This window comes from Protomyctophum bolini, assembly GCF_963924005.1.
Source record: "Protomyctophum bolini genome assembly, chromosome: 16".
NCBI classification, from domain to species: domain Eukaryota; kingdom Metazoa; phylum Chordata; class Actinopteri; order Myctophiformes; family Myctophidae; genus Protomyctophum; species Protomyctophum bolini.
In genome coordinates this window covers 19,709,219-19,735,991 of record NC_137877.1, presented here as the reverse complement: position 1 = coordinate 19,735,991, position 26,773 = coordinate 19,709,219, and the positions used below count along the sequence as shown (strand labels likewise).

Sequence of the window (26,773 nt, the reverse complement as noted above, 5' to 3'; positions counted from 1 at the left end):
ACAAATACAAGTAATAAGCCTTAAAACACAGACAAAGTCCAAGGGCAGAGGAGCGTACCGTGACAAAAAGTGTCGGGAGACGTCTTTGGAATGAGCTGTCTCTGACAGCTCTCATACAGCTGTTTCCATGGTAACCAGATAAATGCCTCCAGCAAGATTGTTTATTTTAAGGAAAAGATGACCACTTATCATGTCATGATAACGACATGGCTTGTCCGGGAAGTCAATGAAAATGCCACGCCTGTGACCTCGCAGCTTTTATTGTATAAAACTGCATTCAAGCCTGATTCATATTTCGTGGTGTATGTACAGTATATATATATATATATATATATTTCACAATTGTTCATAAAAAGAAAAAAATATTCCATAAATAAAATATAGTGAAAGCAGCCAATCTACACGCTCACAACCCGTAGCACATCTTCGCAACACACTGTAAGCTTGTAGATGGGCTGTTTTCACTAGATCCTGGGGAGACTGTTTTCTCATTCTCGTCTCGAGCCAAAAACAGTTTGGGGACCAGTGACACAGGGCATGTGGTGCCTGTGGTGTTAATTGACCCTTTATGGCTCCATCTGCCTCTCTCAGAGGTAAATGAATGCTGAAGATTTGTACCGTGTGCTGTTTTCTTTCCCTGCCCCGCCCCCCCTGACTCATCAGATCCTCTCCTGGCTGGTCAACCTGCGCCACTGCAATGACTTGTCGTTCCTGAACATGAGCCAGACGGAGCAGATGGTGTTCCAGGACTTCTGCTCACTGTCCATCCACCAGTGGTACACGTTCTCTGTGCTGCTGGCCCGACACCTCAACATAGAGAAGCTCCTCTACAGAGTAAGGCTTAAATGGCTTTAGTTTCTTTGGATCAATGTTAACCCCAAACTTAATAGCCTCATCCAGACGCTTTTTGGGTTACGGATACTGCTTTTTAAGGGTCTGATGTAGCCTAACTGAGCGTCACAAATTCGAGTCCCTGTCTAATCCCCCCCCCCCCCCCCCCCCGCCTGAATTTAATGCAAATACAACGACCTTCATCAGGTGTCTCTGATGAATGTCTCATGCATTGACTGCCTGCTCCTACGCACCTGTCCTTTGATGTAGGTGTGTAAAACAACCTTTTTAACTGGGTCTCGAGCATTACATTTGTTTTGGAGAACCGCTAATTTAGATATCGAAAGTATTGTTTTGTCAGAAGGAAATAAAAAGGATGCAGTTTATCAGAGGCAGGCAGAATATCAGTGTAGTTCAAGAGTAGCATAGAGTTTTAAAAAAAACCAACAAACAATACCTCCATACACCTCTCGCTGTGGCTTTGCACTGACTGAGTGCTCACACAACCCGGCTAGCTTTCATGAGACCTAAGACATGACCCAATAGCAGAAAAATAAGTGCTGAGCACCATAAATGCAGAATTAAGGTGTAATATTTCATTGCTGAATGCGGTACAGGATGTTACCAGGCACTATTAGCCACAGAGCAGCACAAATGTTTACAGCCATTGTTCGTTTAATATTCCAGTTCACTTTAGCTGCTTTAGGCATTTTTTTGCACTGCTTTCGTTTTGTCTCGAGTCCCTGTATGTTTGCCTTGTTCTGTGGCATTTATTATGTAGCTTTCTGCATTGTGTGTCTGCTTGAGGTGGTTTTATTTTATTTATTTATTTCCGTATTGATTGAGTACAATCGTTAAGCAAGGTTCAAAGTAAAGAAAAACATTTGAAGCGAATGAAAATGTCAGGAAAGACTGTCAATAGTAACAATAGGACCGGTGGAACCAGCTGGTTTCGGGACCTTTCTACAGCACACTGCCATGAACTGCCTTTTTTTTGGTCAGCGGTCACCCACAACAAACAGGCGGATGATTTTTAAAGCGACTGATTTCTAGATTTCTAGTAAAGAAAATAAAAAGAGATGGACAAAATGAGCAGCATCATTTTCATAACGTCAGTTAGTATCAGTATTGTCAGTCAGTATAATGTCGGGGCTTAAGTGGTTTAAGAAAATGTTCATGTTTTAATTGAACCCTGGCTAATGTGCATGGTGTTGATCTGTCCCCAGATGGTGTTGTCTCAGGACATGCAGAGCTTAGTGGGAGTCATGTTGCAAATGGCCTCGTTCCTCACCGACTTGCTCAGCAAGCTAGAGCCTGCCATCGGCCGTCTGGAGGGCTACCTCTCCTCTCTTGGAGATCTCAACCTGGTGGCCAACAAGGAGTTCAGCAGAGTGAGTGCAGTGATTCTCAATTCTTAATTTCAAGCACCCCCGCCCACCCTGTTTGATATGCGTTACCACACGGATCGCCAGTCAGGACAGGAGTAATGTGGTCACGCCTTCTGGAGTTACTCAGCAATCTGGCTGCAGAATTTTGCACTAATTGGAGTAGCTAAGTGTATTTACTTAAGCACTGTACTAAAGTATGATTTTTTGGTATTTGTACTACAGTTTCACACAGCAACGGTTTATTAGCGCTGAGCATGAACATGACATGATCTCTAATTGAAATGGACCTTCTTTTGTTTTCACCTGTGTTCTTCTTTGCATGAACCCCCAGATGGCGAGAAGTGCAGGACCCACGACTCGCACGGCCACCTTCACCACACTGTCTAAAGCCTTGTGCAGCAAGGGCATCCTGGCTGTCTTTGGCATCTCCAAGCTGACCATCATGTCGGAGACAGACCCCTCCTTACCGCAGAGCAAGGCCAGAGAGGAGATGATCAAGCAGTTCAAGATCCCACATGATGCTTGTACGTTACCTCTATGCAACCTCGAGGAGATGTTTTTGTTTACTGTACATTATTTAGACCTGGCACAACATATACGTTGTTATAGAGGGTATGCACGTGGCATCATCATCATACCCGGAATTATATAACGCCTACTGAGTGGGAAAAAAACTACTTTCTGGCCTTGACAATTAACGTTAAACATTTGCCACTCGATTTGCCACTTGACTTGCCACTCACTTTATGCATGCGCATACCCTCTATATACCTTCCAGTCCGGGACCTACCTCTGTGTCTCATTAGTTGTTGTTATACATGTAGCATACATATGTTTCTTTTAATTTTTGAATAAGAATTTGAAGGTTTTTAGAATCGACCTCAGTTCTTAATGGGCTAGGACGTTTTTGCCTCATCCAGACTGGATAGGAGAGAGATTGAGGCAGGGAGGGAGAAGGCCATCAAACACAGGTCTCCAGACGGAATTGAACTAAGGACGTTGGGGGTTATGTGGTCGATGCACCATCCTGTCATCTAACAGCACAGCACACACCTTTGTATTTTTAGCCCCGCTAGTGGCAGGGCTCCAAACAACCTCAAAAACTACTGCCTGGATTTGAAATTGTCAACTTTGCACACAAGTTACCTCATAATCTAACTGACATATTTCAGGATCAAAGTAGGCATGCAAGCACCTCTTCAATCAAAGCAATATGAAAACCTTGGTGGGTGCATGCCTCCAAAAAGTCAAACATGAAAAGAATGATTAAGCACTCACATTCATTTTTAAGATATATTATTTTGTCTTTTTCAGTCTATATTGATAGTGACAGGAAAGGGGGAAAGAGAAAGGTGGGGAGTGGCACGCAGCAAAGGTCGTCCTAGCAAACTTTGTCCTAGACAAACATTAAATTCCCATTGATGATGAATGGAGAATTTTACGTCATAGTGTCTGAGCAAATTGACATTTTTCCCGCCATGATGATGTACAATGATAAGAGCGCCCCTCTTCACACCTTTTTTTTAAAAGGTGCATTTTACTATAATAAAATGTACCCCCCCCCCCCCATGGGTGGTAATGTCAGTCAGTTAAAAAATCAGAGCGACCTCTATGGACAATAAGCAGGGCTTGTAGACTCTTATTCTTGTCTTTTTGACATAGCAGTAGGCTCAGGAGGTGCCGGTTGAAAATAAAGCTTTGACCAACTACGGCACTTTCACGTTTCAGAATGAGATGTCTTAACCGCTATCTACTGTACTCTATGCTATCTATCATAGGCAGTTATTTGGCTGCAGAGTGCAGTGTTGCAGACACTGACTTTTGTGTCAGATGCTATTTGTCTTTAAGGTATATTTATTCCTAATGCTGAGATACCTGCTGCTGTCTTGATACAGTGAAACATGCAGAGGGCAAAGAAGATGGATGTGGACTTTGTACTCTTGTGTCATTGTTGCCTACTGTCCCTGCTTACTGTATGGTTGAAACTGTTTCTATTTTATATTTGTAGTACTTTTTTACTAGGCGCTATTTTGACTTATGTACAGGTATGGTGCAAGCTGGCACATGGTCTAAAGTGTATGGTTCAAATGCCTGCGGTATACCGCATGTCTAAATCTAATTTAGCTAGACCGTGGTCCGTGGTCGTAAATTATGGCGCAAAGGGGTAGTATTTATTCTCTGAATTAGTGTTTTGTCTGTCACATGATCGAATTTGAGGGGGTTGTGAACTGAGATTTCCCTAATCTGGTGCACTAAAATGTTACCATGTGTTTACCAGTGATATAATACGACCTTCTCACATGATTTGAAAAGTAAAAGTGAACTCACCTGTGAATGGTCAAAGTTCAGAGATAATGGGCTCCATTTTCGTCACCGCTAAACCCCTTATCCTTAAACTTTTTTTGCTATTTTTAAAAACATTTTTGAATAGTTCAACAAGCCAATCTACATTGACACGTTGTGAGCTTGTAGACTGGCCATTTTAACTATTCAAAAATGTTGCAAAATTGTAAAAAAAAAAAAAAAAAAGAAGTTTAGGGATAAGAGGTTTAGAGGTGACGAAAATGGAGCCCAATATGTTTTAATTATAACACCGGCACAGTAATAACTTTATTGAAATTGTCAACCAGTCGGTGTTCTACTCGACAACAGGGGTAGACTAAATGGAAGAGAAGGGAGACATCCAGTTATATTGTATTGAGTTGACATTCAAATAAATCCCAGATTGTATAGCTTTAATGTCACCATGTCTGATGGTCTAATGCAGTGGTTTTCAACCAGTGGTCCGGGGACCATCAGTGGTCCTTGAAGTGGTTCCTGGTTGTCCCCAGCTAAATCAAATGATGAAGTGCTGGTAACCAAATCGACCCTTATAGATCTTAACTCTTGTTTTATGCTTTCATGTACGTTTATCTCTCCTATGGTAGCCTATACCACATCAATACAGTATGGAATTTAGGACATCTTATTCAATGACAACAAAATATCTCATCAAATGGTGGTCCGTGCCGTGGCTCAAATGGCGAATAAATATTGGGCCTTGACATGAAAAGGGTTGAAAACCACTGGTCTAATGCTCTTCATTTGTCTGCAGCTCCGTTCTGTATGAGCTTCTACCTGGACATGGTCAACACCAAACCACTGGTCTAATGCTCTTCATTTGTCTGCAGCTCCGTTCTGTATGAGCCTCTACCTGGACATGGTCAACACCACCGGAGGCGCCATCGCCTGGGCCTTCCTCAAGCCCATGCTCATGGGCCACATCCTGTACAGCCCAGACACGCCCCTCACCAGGGCCATCATGGAGAAGGTACAGGGAAGCTAATAGTAGTAATAATAATACAACTGTTTTTGTAATTGTATAACACCTTTCATGACATACAATTCAGCTCAAAGTGCTTTACAGAGCAATAGAGAGCAATACAAGCTGACGGCGCATCGTACAGAGACACATTGTGAGCTTGTAGATCGGCTATCCTCGCTATAATGCCTTGAGGTTTTGACTATGCACAAAACTTGCAGCCACCTGGTTTCCTTTCCTGACCCATGACCGCTTTCTCTCTCCAGTCCAACAGTACACTGCAGGAGTTCGCCAACCTCAAGTTGTACTCTGAAGACTGGATCGACTCCTCCAACTACATCTCCAAGTCAGCCAAGCTCCTCACTGACATGTTGCCAATGCTGCAGGTACCATGACTCAGCGGTTTAAGCCTGTCTACCTCATTGTCCGGCTTTCCGTATCTCCGTCCATTCATGCTGCTGTCCTTTGTGAAAGGACAGAGATAAACTCTGCAGTGTTGTGCGCCAAGTTTTATTTCTCCTTTTTTCGGTGGCTCAATCTTGAATAATGTACGATGTCTCTTTCTCCAACCCCTCCCCGTTCCCCCATCTCACCTCATCTTCTCTCCCCGCTAGAATTCCCTCGACAATTCCTTTGTGGAGAATTTCATTCAGATGCAGACGAACATCAATGTCGGCAGCATGAAGGACACGCTCAGCAAGTACTGTGAGTGTTGAAGGCCCAGGTTTTCAGAACTGCACGTAGCCGGGGCTCACTCTCTCATCCTGTGCTCTCCCTTTGCCTGTAACATATCCTGAATATCAAAAGAAATGAGCCTGCCTCAAAAGGTTTTACAGGAATCGTTTCAAGCTGTCTCAATGTGTTTCTCCCTTAAAAGCTTGAACGCGCCCTCAACACCCCCAGTTATGCACATCACATTAATATATTATTTATAAGATCCATTTATCATCATATTTAATTAAATTACCCCTTATGCCATGTCTATATTTTTTTTTATAAAGAGTATGGAATTTTTAGCTGTTGGAATTTAGCTGTTGGAATTTACTGTTGGTGAAAAAAGAATACACAATATTCTACACTAACACTACAGTGTTCATTTGGATTCACAAAAAATACTAATAAAATCCAAAATATTTGTGTTATTACCAGTATTTCAGTGTGATTTGATCCAATGTTGTTGCTGATGTTGTTGTTTTTGGTTCCAGCAAACATGACGATCATGCTTGAGAAGAACCAAGACATTCTGAAGCAGATCACCACCTTGTCCAGCCTGATGGTCAACATCTCCTCTTGCATTAAGTTTGACCGCTACCGTGGCTTCAACTCCGCTGAGGAACTCAACATCGTTGCTCAAGAATTGGCCAAAAACCGGGACCTTTATGGAAGTGAGTATAGATTCTGAAGCTGAAAACATGGGCAGCCTCTTGGTGTGAGCAGATAGGTCCTGTCTGTATAGAACATGGGCAGCCTCTTGGTGTGAGCAGATAGGTCCTGTCTGTATAGAACTTGAAATTGGCAGCTGGTAGGAGGAGTTTAACATGCCGTGATCGACAGTGGCCCTTTCAGTTATTTCCATAACTGTTTTTCAGGTGTCATCTTCAAGCTTCCCGAAGACGAGGGCTCATCCGAGAATGGCGCTAAATCCTCCTCCAACTCCTCCTCCACCTCCACCCTGCCCCCTAGAGTCAGCTACACCATCCGCATGCACATGGACAACCTCATGCGCACCGACAGGGTCCGCAACCCGTACTTTGTGCGGGACAACCACATCTCGGCCGCGATGACGCTGCGCTACAACCGCGGCTTCATCTACCTGCAGGAGAGCATCGAGCGGGCTATCATCGAGTCCCACGCAGGACAGAAGGTCACGGAGCCCGCCGTCCAGCTGCAGCCCTTCCCCTATCCCTGTTTCATCCGAGATGAGTGAGTTGGCCCGAGGACACGGCAAACACACACACAAGCATAGACACAAGCCTTCACACAGCATAAGGCATACAGGCGAGTGCGTGCGCACAGTGCACACACGCGCACCCACACACACACGCACGCACGCACGCACACAAGGGGAAATATTCACAAATGCACATGCTCTCTCACACATGAATGTACTCCCCAAGGGTACAGGTACTATTATGAAATAATCCATGCACTCTCATTATTCATCTGTTGAGTTGATTAACAATTAATTCATGGGAATGGTTGAGAAGTGATTTAATATTCATTCACAGGCACAGCTATACGTACGCAGAGTAGAGTACACGTGTCCTCAAGAACCCTGGCTTACCTAATCCTTGCAGAATGTACCCCACCTCCCCTGTGTACATCCAATACATACATTGTTTGTACATCCAATGCAACATTGTTTAGGCATAAACTTTACACAGTGTATCAATACAGTACATTGTTTCTAATAAATCACGCCTCAACATAATGGCTGTGGCTTTGCGTGCCCCAGAGAGCTCCTTAAGACAGCGTTGATATGTCATGGCAGCAGAGGCGGCTGGCTGCCTCCCCATCCATGTGTGAGATATGGTGATTCTCGCCACTGTGCAGTCCTGATTTATTACACAACAGCACAATATCCCGATGCCATCGTGGTGAAATATGACTAATAAACACTGTGCACTCAGCTCCGATGCATCAACGCTCTGAGTTGTGATTAGGCTAAGAAGAAGAAGAGGACTAAATTTAATGGGATTCGGGACATAACTTTTACCCAGCGATCTCTGACCAGGGGTCATTGATGGGGTTCCATGGGCTCCCCAGCAAAATTAGGAACCGTTTAAACACTCACTACAAGCTCACTATGCATTGTGAAACAACGCATTGTGAGCTTGTAGATCGTCATTTTATCTGACATTTTAGACAATCTCGAACATTCTGAAAACTCTTGCCTTAAAAAAAGTCTTGTCTTAATGGGGGACTTGGCACAACATTGTTTCAAATGCACATCAATTTGGGGGTGCATTTTGGAGGATGGGGGGGCTGGGTTGAGTCCAGGTTGTGTGGGTGTGTGGTTACATTATTAACATCTTCTCCTCAGGTACTTGGAGGCCATCTCCTTTGTGTTCCCCCTGATGTTGATGATTGCCTGGGTGCTGTTTGTGGCCGACTTCGTCAAGAAGCTCGTCCATGAGAGAGAGCTGAGACTGCACGAGGTGAGACTCATGAGCATTTCTAGATCACTGGTTCCCAAACATTTTAGCCTGTGACCCAAATAAAAAGATCAATTAGATGTTTGCCCGGGACCCAAACTAGTGAAAATAGCAGATCTACAAGCTCACAACGCGGCGCAAAGCTTTGACTACTTCTTAAACATACTGTATGTTTTCTAATTCTTCAGAAATTACTTTTGAATAATTAAATGTTGTTTTTAATAATGAAAAATGTATGGGACTGTTTTTTGTTATGCTCGAAACAAAACATAAATGGACCCATAAAAATGTGTCCGCGACCCACAAATGTGTCCCGACCCAGTGTTTGGGATGACTCGTATTGACATGTGAGTCAAGAGAGAGAACTGACGCACGACATGTTTTCACCTTCTGACTATTAGTACAATCTGATAAGAGCTGAAACAGCAACAACATACTTGGCAGGTATGAATGTTACTCAACTCCAGCTACTGGGTGTGTCCTCGTGCGCTCACAATGGTTTGTTTTAAGACAACAAACTTTTGGAAATTCTGAATACTGTGCTGCACACAACATTGCGATTTAGTTTAGACATTGACCTGAAGTAATTGCAGTCAATAAAAGAAAGATTGTTTCATATAATATCAACGGTGACTCCACGTGACCTGTTGTTACATACATGGTGTTTCTTGATAGTCAGTGTGCTATATCAACATTACGTTTAATTATGACAACAGATTGACCATTGTCCATATACATAACAACCTTTATTTTCAGTATCAGGATTATACTGTAACCCCACCTATCTCCCAGACTCACTAGGCAGTCCCCAGTCAAGAGTTCAGAATTTGAATAAATCAGAATTATGCGCAGGATGTAATTTGCATACACAAACATCTGAGAAGTGATTTGATTTAATCGACTACATAATCATTTAAAAAGAAATCCTCGCTCACACTCTCTGCCTATCCCTGTTGTAATATATTAAATGCGTCTGCCAAATGTAATCTGTCAGGCAGATATAGACATTCCTCTGCTCCAATCTTCTCTGTCAAAACTATGTTGTGAAGACACACGCAATCCGCAGCCGCTGTAAATGCTAAATACAGTGGTGTAACAAAGTACATTTACTTGAGTTTTGTACTTAACTAAAGTACTGTATGTGCTTATGTTCTGGTAGCTTATCACTTTCACTACACACTACATTTCAAATACAATTATTGTATTTTATTATTTTGAAACCCATTTTTTCACCCAGTGTCAATTATCTAATGTATACCCTCTGCCAACCTGGGTAGAGCAACAGACTGACCTCATGCTTCCTATTTTGTACATTTACTTTAATATTGTACTTTTACTCCACTATATTTACTGTATATGAAGGTCCTTGATATGAAAATGTTTGAGAACCACTGGCGCTAAATGTCTTCCCTCTCCCTTCTCCCATCTCCACAACAACAACAACAACAGTACATGAAGATGATGGGCGTCAACCCGCTCAGCCACTTCTTCGCCTGGTTCCTGGAATGCGCCGCCTACCTGGTGTTCACCATCTTCATCCTGACGCTGGTGATGAAGTACGGCCGCATCCTGCCCAACAGCGACGGCCTGGTCCTCTTCCTGTACTTCTGCGACTACGGCCTGACCATCGTGGCCATCAGCTACCTGGTCAGCTCCTTCTTCGACAAGACCTACATCGCCGGCCTGAGCGGCAGCCTGGTGTACGTGCTGTGCTTCTTCCCCTTCATCGTCATGATGGCGCTGGAGTCCAAGCTCAGCTTCTCAGCCAAGAGTGCCCTGGTGAGACCTTGTGTTGCATCTTGGATAATAACATTTTGTTGTCACATGATTTAATCTCCGTCATCAGCCCTCATATCAGTCTTAACCGGCCACGTAAGTCTCCTCATATCAGTCTTAACCGGCAATGCAATTCAGCTTCACAATGTTTTCGCTTCCGCATTTCCTAGTCACCTACTCGTGGTAGGTAGTATGTGGAAATGTCCATATTGCCTGCACTGCATGGTCCAGATAAGAACATACTGGTGGTTATCGCTGGATTGTTTTTGTCTTGTCGGGGGCCTGCTGTAATGTGTGCGTGTGGTTTCTCTTGCCGTGGTCTGCTGTAATGTGTGCGTGTGGTTTCTCTTGCCGTGGTCTTCTGTAATGTGTGCATGTGGTTCCCCCACAGGGTTTGTTCGCCCCCACCTGTTTCAGCTATGCCAGTCAATACGTCTCCCGCTACGAGTCCCAGGGAGAGGGTACGTACCACATGCTGCCATCTGGCCGCCATCAAACAACACACAACACAACGCCCTCGCTCTACCACCCGCGCACATGCATGCATGTTCACGCTCACATACACATAAGGATAGACACAGACACACATGGACGAACATACACATACACAGATGGATAGACGCACGCACGCACGCACGCACGAACGCAGTCACACACATACAGACGCACACACACCACCACCATACCAGCTAGACGACTGACAGACGGTTGGGACATTAACAAATGATGCAAAACCTTCTTTTTCTGGCTCATGTATTTAGGCATTCAGTGGAGTAACTTGTACATCTCGCCCATGGCTGGAGACACGGCCTCGTTCGGCTGGCTCCTCTGGCTGATGCTCATCGATTCGCTCCTCTATTTCATCATCGGGGCGTACATCCGCATGGTCTTCCCAGGTACAACTAGTCTACAACTAGTACTTTTAAGTTCAAGGACCCCCTGTTTTGTATGCTACTGCTCGGTCCACTCCCGACGTTACAGACCTCTAAGGTCCTGTGAGGACACCCTGGAACACCCCCAAGGTCTCTGAAACACAGTTTAAGAATAACGGCACTGCCACCAAACAGACATGGTGCCGACAGCTAGGTCCTCAGTATATATATAGATATAGATATATACTGTCTATATGTCTGCCTATACTGTATCAAATCTAGAGATGTAATTTAACCACTTTCAACCCTTTTTAAAAATTAGTGACAATTGGCGATCATGCAATCATATATCAATAAAAAATATAGAGCTGGTAGATCAGCTACAGTATATGACAAAACATAGTCTCAACATTTCCTCAAGTGTTAACTCTGAAAGTGTACAAATGATTATATAGACTAAAAACAAATTGTTTGTTTGTGTGTGCGTGCCTTCTTTTGCTTTCATTTGATCAGGAAAGTATGGCATCGCAGCCCCGTGGCACTTCCCATTCAAGGCTTCCTTCTGGAGAGAGCTGTGCTGTTCGACGGGGTCCAGCCCAGCGGCCAGAGGAATGCTCTTCACCAACATCATGAAGAACAACCTGGCCGTGTTCAACGAGGACGACAAGGGGAAAGGTACGCCTTTCTGCTGACTATGCTGATTCCTACTTGGTGTGTCGCCGGTGTCTCGCAATGTGTTACCATGTGTACATCTTTACACATGGTTCACACCAAGCACGATAATGATCACAATAACTATAAATATGTCTATAACACATTTTCAGGGTCCGTCTGGGCTGCGCGGTGCGTAATTTCTTTTTTGTTGGGGTATTTTGTTTTAATTCCACTGTAATTTTGGGGTACCCAGCCCCCCAAAAAAATAAAAGCAGGCAGTCAGACAGACAGACTAGTCGATGAATGAATGCAGCCACTAGTAGCCATAGTGCACTAATGCAGTTTTACAGTAAAATATTTCACAATGTTGCAATGCTGCAGCCCACCTTAGCCCAACGGTAAGTCTGGCTCTGCACGCACGCATATGATGCACGCACGCACGCGCACGCACACACACACACACACACACACACACACACACACACACACACACACACACACACACACACACACACACACACACACACATATAGACACAGGCATAGTGCCAACAACAGAACATACAGACGCTGCAAACTTTAAAAAGGACTTTAATTTAGGGCCCGTGTCCACACACAGTGTATTTTATTAGCGGGAGGGCGCTTTGGATGTTATTAGTTCACATATAGATTCCAGGTCGTAAATGACCGGGTGCTCAAACACACAATATCACACCGCACATTGATGCCAATATGATTAAATCACTGTCCAAAACATAAACTGCATACTGAGCGCAAAGTCTGCATAGTTTGGCCGCGCACATCGCCAGGTATCTGACTATACCCAGTATAGTATATACTATATCCCATCTTTCAGTGGGCTCTGACAGTGGCTGAACTGCGCAGTGCATGATTTGATCCACTGTCATAACTTAATCACTCGTCAGTGAAGGTGCTAACTTAATTATCTTTATAGTTTAGTGTGAATGGAGTTTAAGAATGTAGGTCTGCGGTCCCTTTCCCCTCTGTTGTGTGTGTGCGACTGCGTACGTGCATGCATGCGTGCGTGCGTGTATGTGTGTGTGTGCGTGCAAGCGTTTGTTTGTGTTTGAAGTATAATGAATGAGTTCCTCTCCTCTTGCACTCTCTGCCTGTCAGCTTCTCTGACTCAGTGTTTCTAGCTCTCTTACCCCTTTTCCTCTATTGCTTCTCTCTCTCTCTCTCTCTCTCTCTCTCTCTCTCTCTCTCTCTCTCTCTCTCTCTCTCTCTCTCTCTCTCTCTCTTTCTCTCTCTCTCTCCCCGTCGGTCTCTCTGTCTGTCTGAACTTCTAACTCTGTTTGATCTAGTCCCTGCCTCTGTTTTTTGTTGTTTTCGGTTTCTGCTGCGTCTCGTTTCTGTCTCTCTCACTCTATCATCTCTCTCTGTTCACATCTCTACAGCCCCCTCCCCCCCGTCCTTCTCTCTCACATGCCGTAGCACTTGCCCAGCCTCGACGACCTTGCAGGCACATGCGAAGGCTACAATTATGTAATTTAGACAGCATATAATGTAGACATATTGGTTTGGAAAAGTATCCAAACCACCCACCGTACTCCACTACACATACTGTATAATGTAGCATTCTGTAGCAATGTGTATCCTTATAGTTTTACTGTACAGATATTCTACTGTTAGATGGATGTTAGGTTATTAGCTTACTTATGATCCTTGATTACTATTTCTATGTGTTTGATGTATTACCATGTGTTGCTCTTGCTTACTGTAAATCGCTCTGGATTAACTCATCCAGTGCCATGGCGCCATCTGGAGGAGGGTTCTCTTTGCCATGCATTCATTGTCAATGAGCGGTACTCTTAACTTGAAAGCTGTGTTGGCCGGAGTCATTTAATCCACCCAAAACATACTTTTGGTAAGCGAAATACTATCGTTTAGATCAGACGCAAACCAAGTTTGTTTTTGGTCTAAAATGTGAGATATTTACGTTCTAAGTTGCGCTGTCCTACATAGCAAGCATAAGCCTGCTGAATTTTCATTTCCGGTTTGTACCGGATCTTTTCACGGGATCGAAATGGGAGCGTTACATGGGGAAACTGGACGCAGCTGAGCAGCGGAATCAATTGATATTCAACAACGCGTCAAAAGGCAATGTCGATAGTGAGTGAGTTTAGACCTAATGCTAAATGCCTGAAATGTAATCTCTCTCTCTCTCTCTCTCTCTCTCACTCTCTCTGTCTCTCTCTCTCTCTCAGGCAAGAACACGTTCTCCTCCCAAGAGGACGAGGATACCTCTGGGCTCCCAGTGGGCGTGGTGCTCCATGGCCTGACCAAGATGTACGGTGATCGAGTGGCCATCAAGAACCTCAACGTGTCCTTCTACGAGGGTCAGGTCACCTCACTGCTGGGCCACAACGGAGCCGGCAAGACCACCACCATGTATGGACACACACACACACACACACACACACACACACACACACACACACACACACACACACACACACACACACACACACACACACACAAACACACACACACACACACCCTTTTTGTTTCTGAGGGGGGGGGGTATTAATTGATTAATCTAGATTACTATTAGTTATTATTGTCGTTGCATTTGGGCAGAAACCTCTTATCTCCTTATTTTAACTTGTTTTTTCGCCATACTACAGCGACAGCGTCACACAAAAGTAGCAAAAATAGCCGATGTTTTGAGCTAGTAGATGTCTTATTTCTTTTTAATTCTGAAAAGTAACAGTTTTAGACATGAGATTTCCACCCGACAGCAACAATATACTAATATTAATAATATCTCAAATGTATATAGCACTTTTCTAAGTACCCAAAGAAGGTTATTCCAGTCCTAATACGCAGCAGTCTGCAAACATCTTAAGACTACGGGATAAAATCAATAAAAACAGTGGAATGGTGAGACAGGGGGGTGTGCAGGTTAGCTGGGGAAAGCCATATTGAATTTGTTATTGGCATACGTAAGTGTTGTTTTTCCCCTCATGGAAACACCCCCTACCCTGCTGGGCTGGGCTGGCAGAGGCTAAAATTGCCTATGCTACTGAATTTTTGTTTTGATATTTTGTATACATTGTGTTTTCTGTAACTGTACTCTCTCTGCATTGTAATTACGTGACTAAGCAGCTGCTGTCAATAAGATATTAACCAAATCCGACGACACGGCAAATGTACAGCGTGACGTATTGATCTGTCGGGTCTTTATCAAATGAACCAGCCCAACTAATCATTTGCCACATGACATCTGTAATACCGCTTGAAGAGCTTGTCGATATGTGCAACTGCACCTGTACACCCTCCTCCTGCCCACTTTACCTCCTTGTTCTGTAATGTTACGAGAACAAAATGTAACACAAAGTTCACAGCTGCACTTGCATAGTACACTTCACCTTGAGAGAATAAGGTAGGCTTACTTCTTTTGAGACAATTTGATAAGGTTTGGCTGCCCCTCGTCCGTTTTATATAATTTAGAAGCACCTAATGGACAGTATACCACTGATATGGTTGACTGTCTATCATCATCATTTCAAGTGTTTTCCATGACAGCATTTCATATTTCATGGGTGGGAGGGATTGAGGGTTTTATTTTTGTCTGTTTTTACTTTTTTCCCCTTTTGTTTTTCATAAAAGAAAATAATGGAATGTACGCACTGTACTAATTGTATAATAATGCATAACCTGGCCTTCATGCATTGTGGCCCTCATGCAGGTCCCTCCTGACGGGCCTGTTCGCTCCGACCACGGGGACCATCGAGGTGTACGGCAGAGACATGCAGGCCAACCTGGACGAGGTGCGCAAGGAGCTGGGCGTGTGCATGCAGTACGACGTGCACTTTGACCACATGACTGCCAAGGAGCACCTGATGCTCTACGGCCAGATCAAAGCGCCCCACTGGTCGCGCAGGGAACTGGACGAGCAAGTCCGCAAGTGAGTGTTGTTCGCTCGAATCCATCAATTTCTTAATCCAAAAAAATGCCGCAGATCACATGCCTGGACGACTTCTTACAGCCTAAGCCTGGAATTGGTTTGGCGTTAGGCAATGCACAGTGTTTGCTTTGGCATTTGGCCTGGTTTATTATGGTGACACATGGCACAACCTGTTTTGTTAGAGACATTACGAAACGTTCTTATGGAACCACTCCCTTTGTCAGTAATTTTGGAGTTTAAACTATGGCAAAAATGGGTCGTATAACAGGCAGTGGTGGACAGTAACGAGGTACATTTACTTGAGTATTTGATTTTTTTGGAGGCTTATGACAAACATTGAACTTTTGACTCCAGTGCATTTCTGGGAAGGGAAAATTAAACACCCAAAAAAGTGAATTAGTGAATTAATGTCACCAAGCAGCGATATTTATGCACTCTTCCTGTTCCCAAGTTGGATCAGCTATTACGCCATATTTCGAACATATAGTGAAAATAGCTGATCTACAAGCTCGGCTTGCGATCGATCTATCGATCGATCGAGAAATTAATCTATTGTTGCATTCCTACTTCACATGCAATAATGTATCCCTCCCCACCCACCCCCTCCCAGAATCCTCCAGGAGACTGGCATGTACGCCCACAGACACAAGCGCGTGGGCACGCTGTCCGGCGGCATGAAGAGGAAGCTGTCCATCTCCATCGCCTTCATCGGGGGCTCCCGTCTGGTGGTGCTGGACGAGCCCACCACGGGAGTGGACCCCTGCTCCAGGCGCAGCATCTGGGACCTGGTTATACAGCACAAGAAAGGTGAGTTACGCGCGTACCTACCGCTACCGTACATGCACACGCAAACGGACACACTTTTGAGCACGCACGCAGGCAGGCAGGCACGTGTACACATGCACGCACGCACACACAAAATACAAACAAATCATACATACGCTCCGTCCCCTTGTTCTGATAAACCTGATTAAATAGGATAAGTCTCACATGATGCTCTAACTCTAATGGACCCGCATTGAATACGTCTCTGCTTTCCTGAGAGGCAAAGAAGAGAGTGGAAGGAAGAAAGCACTGTGACCCTGGGGAGCTTTCTCCTTATCGGGGCTCTGCTTTCATTTCAACATATAATTAAGCAGAAATAGATTTTTTTTCCCCCCACCTCCTCCGTTCAGTCCTCAGGTACCGACAGGCTATAGCTATATGAAAAAGAAAAGGTGGATAACTCCCACGACAACTGTAGTGTCAGGCAGACTGCTAAGTATCACCAGCATGTCTGTGAATGGCGGTGAAAAGTCTGCTGTTTAATTGGCCGTGTATTACGTGTTACTGAGAGTTTTGGTGCTAGGGGAATAGAGATGCAAAATGAACTTTCTGTGCACGCGTTGTGCGTGTGACGTGTGTGTGTGTGCGTGCGTGTGTGTGTGTGTGTGTGTGTGTGTGTGTGGTGTGTGTGTGTGTGTGTGTGTGTGTGTGTGTGTGTGTGGGTGTGTGCGTGTGTGTGTGTGTGTGTGCGCGTGCGTGCGTTTGTGTAATGTGCGTGTGTGCGTTCATGTTCATATTGTGTGGGTGTGTGAGTGATTTTGTGCTTCAGTTGGAGTTCTGCCAAGCCCATAAATCAGTCGGTAAAATGACTACTATTGGACAAGTTGACAGCAGGAGAAGTTGCTACATCATAATTTATTTGACAAAAACTGTTCCGTCGCTGTTTAAACAGAAAATCCACCTCAACCGGGCATGATATTTTTTTCAATATTGACGTGTTACTGTGATACCTGAAATTCATATTTATCATTCAAAGATGATGCATCATATCCTGCTTTTTAATACCCTTTATATTTGTAATTGTGCACCCACGCTCGCGCACACACACACACACACACACACACACACACACACACACACACACACACACACACACACACACACACACACACACACACACACACACACACACACACACACACACACACACACACAGTATACTGTTACTGTGTATATGCATCATATTTAGATGTACTGTAGGACCCATGCACACAGCATCTAATACAGGCACCTACAATGTTCAATTGTTATTGCATTGCATTCATTTTTTCATCTTTTGTGATTGTTTTGCTATGTTGCTGCAATGTTGAGGAGTAATTTGACTCTCTGTATACTTAGCTGAGTGTGTAGGACTAGGGAGCCCGCCTGTGGAACAGACGCTTCTCGTCCCATCCCCAGTCCAAGTGTCCCTGAGCAAGAAGCTTATAAATCACTTAACTGCTCCCTAAGCGCTGCACTAATAGCACTCACGGCTCCTAATAAATAAACGCAAATTTCACATAATATGCAAATATATACAGCGACAACAAAATACCCCCAAGGGAGTGGGGAACCAAATGAGTTAATATTATATACTCATTACAAGGGGGTTGTAGGTTGTAGCAATAGAGACTCTTGTACTGTGAATCTGTAGAATGTTGACTGACTTGTCTCGCCCCCTGCAGAGCGCACCATCATCACATACACCCACCACCTGCACGAGGCAGAGGTGCAATTAGGAAACACAGAAGTGAACCTGACTTACCTGGCCGGTTAAGACTGATATGAGGGCTTAGGGGACTTACATGGTGGCCGGTTAAGACTGATATGAGGTTAGGGGACTTACATGGTGGCCGGTTAACGCTGATATGAGGTTTGGGGATTTACGTGGCTGGTTAAGACAACACGACCAACACCATGTCGGATGTCTCTGTGTTTCCTAATCGCAGCCAGTAGGTTCCAGTATACATTCAGTAGTCACCTACTGGTAATTAACGGTTGATTTTCATTTGAATGGATGCTACTTTAAACCTTGAATCTGTAGAATGTTGACTGACGCCCCGGGCCGGGCTAGCGGTCCGGGCATACCCAGGCTGGTAATCCAGCCTGATAGCGTGTCGTGAGGCTGTTTCTACAAAATGGCTTCTAAATCCTAAACGTTTTCTGGAAAACATCCTGAATGGGTTAAAAAAAAAAGGATGTTGACTGACGTGTCTCGCCCCCTGCAGAGCGCACCATCATCATGTCCACCCACCACCTGGATGAGGCCGAGGTGCTGAGTGACCGCATCGCCTTCCTGGAGAGGGGAGGCCTCAAGGTCTGCGGCACCCCCTTGCACCTCAAAGACAAGCTGGGCCAGGGCTACAATCTCACCCTCACCAAGAAGGTAAGGCACTGCTTTCTCAAAGCGGAGAAGGCGTAATCAGTGTTGATTTTGACGGCAAATTTAGATTTTTGTTTAGTCATAGTCTTTTGAACAAACCTTAATTGAATTTCAGTTATATTCTAGTCATCTGAAATGTTTTAGTTGACTAAATCTAGTTGATTTAGATTTAGAAAATGTATTTTGGAGGGCCTTGATGTCATAATGGTTGATTTTACATTTGGTGACATGCTGAAAATAGCCGATATACAAGCTCACAACGCATCGCGCTGCGACGCATTGTGAGCTTGTAGATCTGCTATTTTCAGTATGCAACCAAACATAAAATGCTTTGTCTTTTAGTTCCACTCTTCTCCAATAGTCCCTCCCTAACATTTTACTTAGACTAGTTTTTATTTGTTGAAGAAATTTTCAGTATATTTAGTCTTAATTTTAGTCGTCGTAGCATAGTTTTTATTTAGTTTTCCTCAGTGAAAAAAGGTAGTCGACAAACATTTTTCGTCATAGTTTCAGTCGACAAAATCAACACTAGTTCTAAGGACCCCCTCACCCAGCTACATCATTGATAGTTAGGAACCAAATGTTCCATTTACCATTTGCTTCTGCGTTTGATATCACCCGCCCATCGCCCGCCTCTGGTCATTATTTATTTATTATGGCCGGTGTGAATATATATATATATATATATATATATTTCTCCCTGATTCTGGTCAGACTGATTTACACACATCCATTTCCTTTTGAAATACTATCTGTTTCGTATGGTAATATAACATTTTAATAATTGACTTAAAAATGTATGCTAAACCACTTTATGCCTCAACCCTCGATCCCTGAAGAAGACCTTTTGTCAGGTCGAAACGTTGGTTTCTGAATAATATGATAAATTAATCTTTTGCATCGTGACTTCGAACCGTGCGACCCGTTTTTAATGTTTATGCTTTCGCACCGTGATCAGCACTCCACTATTTCTGTGTGGCCTTCCAGCTTGCTTGTTAACCACTTTAACTCATGGCATCCCTATTTTATTTTATACATACATAATTACTTACTTACTTTTATGTCAAAATATATAGGGCTAAAGTAAGAAAATGTCCCCCCTCAGTATATTGTTTTTATGCCACCAGGCCACGTCCAGGAACTGGCCCTGGTTAAAGTATTCCACTCGACAAGCAGATGAATGCAAAAGTACAGAATCAATTATGCAGATGTATTGCTTCCCTTCATGTCGGGAAAGATTGTCTCTTCAAAGTGCTGTTATCACTGACAGTCTACCTGAAGCTCAAACAAACAATCTCTTTATTCCTTTTCATATTGAGGGACAACTTTCTATTTCTAAAGTTATTCATGAAAGAATGTAAAAAATAACACAAAAAAACAAATACGAAAAACAAATCAAGATTAAACTCCAACCTCCGCTCCTCAGTGGTGGAAGAATATCACAAAAGAAACTACTTGGTAACACTTTACTTAAAGGTTGCGTCTATAATGCATAACATCACTTTTATAATCCTCTTATAAGGCATTATAACACTCATTATAAATGTTTATTATGTATGTCAATTTATAACTCATAAGGTCTGTTCACATGTTACATGAGCAAAAGTACTTGGCACCAACGTAAGTAAAGTAAAAGTACTATTTTTTTTGGCTTGTAGATCGGCTATTTTGAAAATATATAGTGTCATTTTACATTTTAGCTATATACGGTATATACAGTATGTATATAACAAGAAAACTTGTTTTAGAACAGTGGTTTAGAACAGTGATTATCAAAAATAGCAGATATACAATCTCACAGCATGTAACTTTGTGCCGCACTGCAAGCTTGTACTGTACATCTGCAACTTTTTAGCATAGGTTTTTTCAGATGGGGGCCCACGGCTAAACGCATATCATTTTGGGGTGTCCTTGGCACGGAAACGTTTGAGAACCACTAGGTTCAGAAGGCATTTCGTAGAATTGGTCTTAATGGGCTTAATGGAGTACTTAAGTAGCAAATATCTATTTCATCTTTTTCATGTCAAGGATCATGTCAAAAGTTATATGTAATTGGCTGCGGACCCTCATCTCAAAATATGTTGTTCCATGAACCCCCCAAATGAAAACATTTGCTGTGAGAGAATATATATTCAAAGATTTGCACCACATTTTCACAATTTTTCAAAACTAGCAGATCTACAAGCTTGTAGCGTGGCACTCGGTGCCGCACTGTGAGCTTGTAGATCTGCTATTTTTCCACAGCTAAAGTTTAAAATAATGGTTAAAAGTGGTTAAAAGGTGACACAGATGCATCCCAGGCCTTAATGGGTTTAAAAGTGTACTACTTTCCTCCTCCGTGCTTCATCGCAGCCCCAGAGCCCTGACTCGCCCCAGTTGGACGGCTCGGAGCTGAAGGAGTTCATCCAGGCCCACGTGCCCGAGGCGCGGCTGAAGGAGGCCCAGGTGGGCGACCTGGTGTACTCGCTGCCGCCCTTCAACTCCTCCAACGCCTCCTCGTACCGCTCTCTGCTGACCGCCCTGGACGCCAACCTGGACGCCCTGCAGCTGGGCTGCTACGGCATCTCTGACACCACCCTGGAGGAGGTACGTGTGTGGGTGCACACCCACGCTCGCACACACACACACACACACACACACACACACACACACACACACACACACACACACACACACACACACACACACACACACACAAGCATGCCTGCACACAAGCATGCCCGCACGCACGCACATGGTACACATACAGACTTTTCACTTTATTGCATAAACTTTCTTTGGCATCTGGTGCTGTGACCTCACGGGTCGAGCGAACTTAATGTGTCGAGCTAGATGCATGCTGGGAGAAAAAGCATTTTTTTGTTCTGAAAAAAAAAACGGCCTACTTAAAATCTTAGACAAACTACAAGCTCACAAAGCATCACATTGTGATACATTGTGAGCTATTTTGCTATTCAGCGTATAACAGCGACAATATTTTCCGTCGTTGTTGTTTAGTTATAGTTTATTTCGGTCCGTTGAACAAACACGAGTGAGTACATACAAGTAAGTCCGGTGAGTCTGAGTGACAATGGTCAATATATAGGGCTTAAGACAGTGTAGTGGTTCAATCAAGGCATTCCATCCATGTTTTGGTGATATTTCTGTGTCATTGTCACTGCAGGTGTTCCTCCAGCTGACTCAAGACAATCCTGAAGACGAGGACAAACATCTGTCTGTATCAGAGTCCATCTCTGATTTTGGATCCACAGAGACTCTGCCTGAGGACCTCGCTGGGAGCACTGACTACTTCAATGACAAGACCAGTGCGTACAATTTGACCATTCAGTCCCTGTTATTTATTCATTCATTGATTGGATAACACAATAAAAGAGCTGGGTTTTGGTGGTGGCGGGAGCAGAGTCATACTTAGAAGTAAAGTCAATAATAAATACATTTAATTCAGTTTCCAATGTACAATAAAGTTAGGTTAATTATCTCAAAACAACAAAGGTATATTAACCAGCTGCAGCTGTACTACTGAATGGTTATAATGAGGTCAAGACAGAGGGCGCCTGCGTGGTGCAGTGGTAAAGTGCCTGTCCACCACCGCAGATTCTGGGGGTTCGAATCCAACGCGGTGCATCCAGCTTTCTCAAGCGCCTATACGAGCACAATTGGCCCGTGTTCAGGGGAGTGAAGACAGGGCGAGGAGGCTGATATTTGTCACTGGATATATTCCTAGCAGCACCTGTTGGCAGGGAGTGTTGGGTGGGAGGAGTAGGATGAAGGCTCCTTGTCCTCCCGGTGGGGACTCCTCACTGGCAGGTCAGCCAGTTGCAACAACAAAAAACTCAGCTCCTTATGGAGGCTTGAAGTTAAACTTATCTGCATAAGTCTACACAATTAGAGAATTTAAAATAATTGTTATTCTTATCAACGTTTGCCTGTTGTCTCTCCTAACGGCACCACTACAGCACGGAATTGTGGACAAAATCTTATCCAACGATAACAAAATATTATTTTGGGTCTGAGAGGCTAAATCTCATAAAAAAGTGGTTGGGGAAAAAAAATGTTGAAATCCACTGGTTTACTTCATTACCTATAGCAACCCAATGCTAATGCACAGTATGTGTGACCTCCAGGCCTCACCGGCTCGTCCACGGTGAAAGGCATGGCGCTGGTCTGGCAGCAGGTGAGCGCCATACTGGTGAAGAGGTTCCACCACTCGCGGCGGGACTGGAAGGGCCTGGTCTCCCAGATCGTGCTGCCCGTCATCTTCGTGGTGTTCGCCATGGGCCTGGGCTCCATCAAGAGCGACCTGCAGCACTACCCCGAGCTGGAGCTGAGCCCCGCCCTCTACAACATCGGACCCAGCTACTCCTTCTTCAGGTCAGAGGTCAACGACCAGGGGGGTGCATGGGATAGGTCATTTATTTCAGTATAGGGAATACGTTTTGTCAACTATTTGATGTTGATGTATCTTCGTGATTAAGTTAGACATCAGTTAAAATTATGGTATCCAAAATTATTGTAAGTTATCATCATCACCACCCGAAACCGACATCTTGAAATTGCTTAAGATGTCATGTCATTGTAGAATGATGAACAATTACCACCACTCACATTTTGGTAAATAGTGACTAGTTAAGCAACTAGTCGACTATTCAGCTAGTCGACTAGTAAATCCACTAGTCGACCTTGTTGGTACTAGTTGACTAGTTGAGGCCTCAAGATCAGTTAGAATGCTAGATTATAGTCACCAATGTACACCATTTTTAAATGTGCAAATGTTATAATTATTTTAAATAAATAAAACGTTTTTTTTTTTACATACAGTAATAGGTAGTTAAACTAGGCAACTAGTCAACTAATACAAATCACTAGTAATCACTAAGTGAAAGCCCTATAGAAAATAGCCTATTTGGTTGTAGGGTTGGATCAGACTTTTGAAGATATGGGGGTAGTACCTTTGGGTATGGTGGCGGTGGCCGAGGCTACAGGGTAGAGTGGCCGGATGGGAAAGTGGCCAGTTCAAACCCGGGCTCCCCCAGAGTTAGGGTCGAAGTGTCCTTGAGCAAGACACTGAACCCCTAATTGCTCCCGATGTGCAGCTTGGTGCTTTGCATGGTTTCCTCTGTCATTGGTGTATGAATGTGCGTGTGAAACTGTGAATGGGTGACACAATCTATGTAAAGCGCTTTGGTTAAAGGTGCTATATAAATGTACCATTTACATTTACCTTTGGCTGCTTTGTAGGCGAACGTCAATATTTTGTATTCTGTGCGGAACACTGATGTTGTCCTTCAAAGCAACCAAAGGTATGGGAAATAGCAGGACATTCAGAAATAGGACATTCAGTATTGGAAATGCATACAGTATTGGCTACAGCAGTGGTGGAAAAAATACTCATATATTACTTCATTAAAAGTAGCAATACCACAATGTACAAATACCGTCTGTTACTATGCTATTTTTTGAGTAGCTTAAGTATAGAATAAGGGGTTTTGTATTCATAATACAAATCTGCTAAATAACTTGTAAATAAAGTTTTCAAATAATTGTAGTTGAGTAAAAAGTGAAATATTTATCTCCGAGATGTACAGGAGTAAAAGCAAAAGTAAGGAAATACTCAAGCAATATAAAATATAATTTACACATATAAATACAATCTCTATTATAGGGCCGCACGCAATGTTGATACTGATTGTGAACTGATGAAGAAAAAAAGAGATGGAGAGAGGGGGGGGGTTGGGGTGCAGAGAAGAGAAGAGAGGGCAAACGAAAGACATGTTCGTGAGAATGATTCCTAAGATGCTAGATGAAAGCGAGACAGGCTGCCATGATTTCTCAATTCTCAAGTAGTATAAGTATATCTTTGAACAGAAATATGGCGAGGGAGAAAATGCAAATTCCCATATCAGCCAATATCAAAGAGATATTCCCCGCGCTTCAATGTCCTTACATTGCGTGGTTTCCAATTTTAATGCATATATGTTTTATATTGCATCTATCTATTTCTTTTCACTTGAGACAGTGAGGGTTTGAGGGTGCCTTAGTATTCTGCTTTAGTACACTTTCATGATGGGTCTCTGCCCCTTCATGGATTATTCTGTCCCACGTGTTAGGTGTAAAGTGTCCTTGGGTGTTTTACGAAACTGCTTGTGTAAAACGGAAGGTAACATAATCTGAGTCTCATCCATTTGGATAGCTGGCCGTGGTTCGGAATCGGTCAGAATCAGTGATTACAGTGTGTGCTCATTGACTTGAGAGGGTAAACTTATCTCAGATCAGTTGTGCTGCCGTGATAACCTTGATGAATGTCCCTCCTAAATGCTAATCTCCCAAAACACTGCTAATTGTTTTTCGTTTTTAATTAGAACCAGACAAAGCCTTTTCTCTTGGTTTTATTCTCAGTATAATTAACATCCAACTACTGTTTCACACTACAGCACTAAAAGGGGTCATTTGACTACTTTTAGTCAAATGACTAAAACCAAGTTGGGTTGAAAAACCAGTAAAATAACCATTCAAAGGCTTAACAGCTTCTCTCTCACATACCCAAACAAAGATGATGATGAGCCACTTAAGAACCACAAACAACAATGTTTTCTGGATGATTTTGTTTTTCATCCTGTTAAAATGTATTCTCAATCAGCTTTTTTCTTAATTTGCCTTTCTTTTTTCAATTCAACATTCTTGTGGGTTTTTTCTTTTTTTATATATTTTTTATCCCACGATTTTGTAACCCATTTTCCACCCCTGTGCCAATCATCTACTGTGATCCTGGGCTCTACACACCCTCCGCCAACCTGGGGAGAGCAACGGACTTAACTCATGCTCCCTTCATGCCTGAGTGTCCAAGTTGCTCCTTTACACCTGACAGGGGGGAGCATTCTTGTGGTTAATGGCTCAGTGTTTCCTCTGGGTTTGATATAGCAGAAAGTACAGTTTATGTTCACTCACACACACACACACAAGCACGCACGCACGCACACACACACACACACACACACACACACACACGCACACACGCACACACGCACGCAGGCACGCACGCAGGCACGCACGCACGCACACACACACACACACACACACACACACACACACACACACACACACACACACACACACACACACACACACACACACACACACACACACATTTTGCCATACATTTTTGAGGATCTATTTCGGGACTTGTTTCATTATTTTGTCAAAAATGGACTCAAGGACCACTGGTTGGTTGTATAGCATGCTTTTATCCTATACAAAGCTTTCTTCCCATGCCAGGCCATGGTCTTTTAGAGACACAATGCCAGCCCCCCCTTTTTAATATACAGAAATATAAATAATTCATGCCTGTACAGTACACCCCCCAACTGTCTTTGAACTCATGTGTTTCATTTTGTGCCCAGCAGCAACCAGAACCCCTCCTCCGGCCGGCTGGTGGACAGCATGATGTCTTTCCCCGGGATCGATAACGCCTGCCTCGACAAGCCTGATAGCCCGTATGTAAACTCACACAACCTCCCCATCTCGTAACTCTTAACCTTGTCACACCTGTCAGCAGCACGCAGACATCTCTGCACCCTTCTCAGACATCGCATCCTTTTCCCAGAAGTGCCTTACTGATTACAGACGAGAATCGGCGCCCAGTGCTGCTAACCTCGGTGTCGTGTTTGGCTCTTTAGCATTCC

The 26,773-nt window shown here is 43.6% G+C and overlaps 1 protein-coding gene across 1 annotated transcript in view; it reads left to right on the top strand.

Moving 5' to 3' along the window:
- abca12 (ATP-binding cassette, sub-family A (ABC1), member 12) overlaps positions 1-26,773 on the top strand; it is a 105,849-nt gene that overhangs the window by 55,588 nt on the left and 23,488 nt on the right. The window contains exons 32-52 of the mRNA XM_080785324.1: positions 664-834; positions 2,058-2,222; positions 2,551-2,743; positions 5,390-5,529; positions 5,787-5,906; positions 6,135-6,225; positions 6,726-6,905; positions 7,110-7,443; positions 8,564-8,678; positions 10,125-10,454; positions 10,843-10,912; positions 11,213-11,347; positions 11,837-11,998; positions 14,205-14,388; positions 15,689-15,907; positions 16,518-16,714; positions 18,940-19,097; positions 21,447-21,680; positions 22,258-22,399; positions 23,219-23,465; positions 26,495-26,584. Coding sequence (XP_080641450.1) covers positions 664-834; positions 2,058-2,222; positions 2,551-2,743; positions 5,390-5,529; positions 5,787-5,906; positions 6,135-6,225; positions 6,726-6,905; positions 7,110-7,443; positions 8,564-8,678; positions 10,125-10,454; positions 10,843-10,912; positions 11,213-11,347; positions 11,837-11,998; positions 14,205-14,388; positions 15,689-15,907; positions 16,518-16,714; positions 18,940-19,097; positions 21,447-21,680; positions 22,258-22,399; positions 23,219-23,465; positions 26,495-26,584 — 3,677 coding nt within the window. The remainder of the gene's footprint in view (positions 1-663; positions 835-2,057; positions 2,223-2,550; positions 2,744-5,389; positions 5,530-5,786; positions 5,907-6,134; positions 6,226-6,725; positions 6,906-7,109; positions 7,444-8,563; positions 8,679-10,124; positions 10,455-10,842; positions 10,913-11,212; positions 11,348-11,836; positions 11,999-14,204; positions 14,389-15,688; positions 15,908-16,517; positions 16,715-18,939; positions 19,098-21,446; positions 21,681-22,257; positions 22,400-23,218; positions 23,466-26,494; positions 26,585-26,773) is intronic.